Source organism: Orussus abietinus, unplaced genomic scaffold (genome assembly GCF_000612105.2).
Source record: "Orussus abietinus isolate OABI.00-Male unplaced genomic scaffold, Oabi_2.0 scaffold23, whole genome shotgun sequence".
NCBI classification, from domain to species: Eukaryota; Metazoa; Arthropoda; class Insecta; order Hymenoptera; family Orussidae; genus Orussus; species Orussus abietinus.
In genome coordinates this window covers 429,597-433,506 of record NW_019394258.1, presented here as the reverse complement: position 1 = coordinate 433,506, position 3,910 = coordinate 429,597, and the positions used below count along the sequence as shown (strand labels likewise).

The 3,910-nt window shown below is 47.7% G+C and overlaps 1 protein-coding gene across 1 annotated transcript; it reads right to left on the bottom strand.

Annotated features, from left to right (window-relative positions):
- Window positions 1-283: 283 nt before the first annotated feature.
- LOC105696660 lies at window positions 284-3,910 on the bottom strand. The gene is made up of 6 exons (XM_012419279.1): window positions 3,874-3,910; window positions 2,477-2,556; window positions 2,188-2,350; window positions 1,839-2,027; window positions 701-806; window positions 284-608 (listed from the first exon to the last, which is right to left on the bottom strand). The coding sequence occupies exons 2-6, from the start codon at window positions 2,550-2,552 to the stop codon at window positions 384-386; spliced, it is 759 nt and encodes a 252-aa protein (XP_012274702.1). The 5' UTR covers window positions 2,553-2,556; window positions 3,874-3,910; the 3' UTR covers window positions 284-383.

Sequence of the window (3,910 nt, the reverse complement as noted above, 5' to 3'; positions counted from 1 at the left end):
CACCGAGTTTCCTGATCAAACGTTTTGCTTTCCCGGTGGAAACTCGGTAGCGTGAAGTTTAAGCTCATTTCCAGCTCTACGGCGAATTCTACCATGTAGGTGCGGCGAGGTTTATTGAAAATCCCCCTTCCGCGGGAATTTATATGCAATATGATGAATTTATATATAAGTTATAGTAGGACCTGCGGCTCGTTGCGATAATTGAAGGGGTTGAGTTTATTAAGGTCCACGATTTTCAGGATTTTGGAGAGCTTTCGCCTTATTAAAATTATTCCCTTCTGGGTTGAAATAGAAAAATCTGGGGGTGTATTCGTTGATTGGGATTTGTACATGACTTGGGAAATACATTTGTAACAAGATTTTGTCGACAGGAGGGTGAGGGTCTAGTCTCTCAACAGGGAGGAACGACCCTTGTTGCCCAACAGAGCGTACAAGTCTTTTAATGATTTGTCGAACAGGAAGTCATTCACTTTTTCCATGACCAGGTTGTTGATGACCTCCGTTATTTCATCCTGATGACCGTCGAGCAATTCTGGGGCCATGTCGGAGATGACGGTGCTTATAAGAGAGGACACTTCCTCGTCGTTGTAAAGTCCGTTGATGACAAACTAAAGTGATAACAGGAGCTTCGGTTAGGCTAAATGCCTTTGGAAAGGTGAAAATTTTAATTTTAATTAAGGAGAATATAATCATTACGTACATCGAGGGAGTCCAAAGAAAGCGTCGTGTCCATGTCGCGAATCTGAACGTTCTTTCCAACTTTCAGGTAAATCGTGGACTCGAATCGCAGACCCTTGGCAGTGAACCTGAAAATCAATTCAATTGTTTATTCGGATTCATGAGTACTGAGAGGACGCATCCTTATCAGCAATCGAAAGGGAAACTGTTCCTGCAGAGGCCACTCGTTGCAGAGCCCCAGGTACTCTTCGTGACTTTAACGACTTGTTTGACTAGGTAAAGTCATTTCAATTTCGACCGTCGGTACGTGTCCGTCCGTCCTCTCTTATCCGTGAATGTTCCCTACCTTATCAGCTGCTGTTGCAAAATCCACCTAGTTTCAAACGTCACGTGAAAACGTAGATAAGTTATCGACGTCTTTGGAATTCTGTCTGGTGATGATTTCCCGGTGATTGTTTTTATAATTTATATTTTACAAGGGGTAGGAATTTTTTTAGATGGCAGAGTGTTACCGTGGGTCCATAGCCATTTGTGTGGCAAATTAGCAGGTGGACCAAGGATTGCAAAATTTAATGTTTTGATTAAAAAAAAAATGGAGCGAGAGAATTGACGAAATCGATCCGTCAATAGCGATCGGGTACACGTCGACATCGCGTATCACTTCGTACTGATGGTACGTATGCGTATGCGTGTGTTTTTTTTTTTTCTACCGTATACAAAAGTTGCGCAATTCGAGATAATCGCGGCTTTCTGAGCAATCTCGAAAAATCGCTCCGGTGAAGGTAAGCCGCTGCTCGTGATCGGATCGACACCACCTGCGAGGCAAGACCAGCCCACGTGCCAGCCCATATCGGCTAATTTCATTATCGTTAATCAAACTCTGGTGACATCTCTTTCGACTAATCGGATGACGGGTGCCCCGCCCTTAGGACTCGGAGGCGATAATAAAATTAACGACGGCCTTTGGTACATGCGATCGCCTAAATTGCTCGACGAGGTCGATGGAGTTTCCCCGGGATTAAAGGAAGAGAAAAATATTCAAGAAATTAAATAAACAGTTATTACGTATATGTCCGATCGCTTATGATTAACGTATTTCCAGGAGCTACGATGCACTACAACCCTCCGAAATATTGATGCTCAGTGGATGGAGTACTCACTTGATGTCTCCTGATCCTTGGACGGGAACAAAATCTCCTATGTTGCCCTCGACGGTGTACTTGTCGACGGTTCCAGCCAGTTTAGGCCAGGTGAGACCGACGACCAACTTCGTCAGGCCAAACTTTGCAGGCCCGACCTCGTACACGGACAGTCCGTCCACTTTGACGCCCTGCACCTCGCCGGATATCCTGTCGCAGGAGGTATTATAATTAAATCTGGTGCTCTCTCTCGTTATTTCATATTCGGCGCTCCCTTTTCTCCAGGGTGTACTTCTCGAACCCATCGACAGTTCTACTTCGTCGAGGGACTTTTCCTTGGAACAGTGCCGATTATTCCGCGAGTACTCACTCTACGCCGTCCTCGTTCAAGACGAAGGGTTGCTCCTTCAGGTCCAGGGGGTCGAGCACGGGGATTCCCAAAGTGTCGTTTCCGGTCTGCAACGTCTCGCTGAAGCTCTCGAGGAAAGCCTTGAATTGGTCGTGCAATGACCGCGGATCCCTCCAACTGGGGTCTTAAAAGACGTCGAGGAAAGCTTAGGACATTGTTCAGTAAGGAAATCCTCTTTCCGGCGGGACTGAACGACCGGGTCTTTGACTTATGAAGATTCATTTGTTTTCATTCTTTTCAGGTGACTCACCATTAACGTTGACTCTAATCGACAGGGTAACGTCGAGCGCCACGAATAGGAGTAAAATCGCAATAGTCGGCTTCATTTTCCTGAAACACGTAGACGGTGATCTTTCCCGATTCTCGGCGAGGAGGAAAGAGTGACGCGAAGGTATCAACAGGAATGGCGCAATTTTTTTTTATTTAACTTCATCGATACGGCGAAAAGGTGGACGAAATATGGACGGCAAGGAACGCGAAGATTGCGGTTCCTCAAGCGATAAGATCCCAAGCGCGTTATGTTGTGTACCTCGCCGGTCACTTTTTCTGTTTTTGCACTTCTTTTCTTTTTGTCGACGTGCTTTTACAGCCGTCCTGGGCGTAATAATGAAGATGGAACGGGCACGATTCCGCGGAGCTCCCACACCGCTGCACACGCTTTCGAGTGTTTCCCTTTATACGTACGTTTCCCTTTCCGGAGAAACCAACTCCACCCCTGTCACCGGGAGATAGATTTTGAAAATGCGCGAGAAAGGGGGGAGAGAAATAAAGGAGAAGGAAGGAGGAAGAAAAATTGGGGTAGAAAAATCGGGAAACTCGGGGAAGAGATGAGATTCCCCGAAGTTCGTTTTCCTCGCTCGCCGAGCTCCGCGGCGGAAGTCCCGGGCCGCGTTTCGGTTCGGTCTCCCTTTTTCGAGGCGTGATCGATTCCGAATCCCCCCTTCTCCTCCCCCTTTCTGATAGGATTTCGAGTTCGATACGCCGAGTGTATATGCCGGGGCCTTTTCTTCCCGGCCGGAGCGGGGCGGAGCTTCTTCGCATGACAAAAAGTTCCTCCGATAAGATTCTTTCGTGACTGGAAATGCTCGATCACCATTCCGCCGCGTTCTCCCCGCACACGGAAACCGGACTCGTAAATGGGGTCGACTAATGCAGATATCGTAAAGAACCGCGGTGCCCGGCAAGGGCCGAGGAAAATATTACGGCCTCCCCCGGAAGGAGCGAAGCCGGGCCGAATTTCTTTTTTCGAGGGAGACCCCCCGCGAGCGAGATTTCCAACGTTCCCGTAAAACACTTCGCATTATCGTCCCTCCCGTTTGCCCCTTCGTTCCTTTTTTCTTTTTTTTTTTCTTCCTCCCTCCCCGTCTTTATTATTTCGCTCGGCCGGCACGCTTCGGGCACGGATGTGGCCTGATTTTTTTTATTTTTTTTTTTTAACGGGTCACTCCGCTACTTTCCATAAAGGGTCGAGGCCCTTTCGCTCGCCGACTCCCTTGGACTTCCTCTGCTCGATCACGGACAGGGAAACGAGGAAATAAATATTTTCGCGCCCCTTCGCGAAAATCGGAGGCAAGGGTAAAACTGATTTTTCCGGGACTCTCCTTTTTTTTTTTCCACGAGAAAATCCCGCGGAACGGGTGTACTCACTCTGCGAGGGTATCGGTACTTCCCAACGATTAGGAAC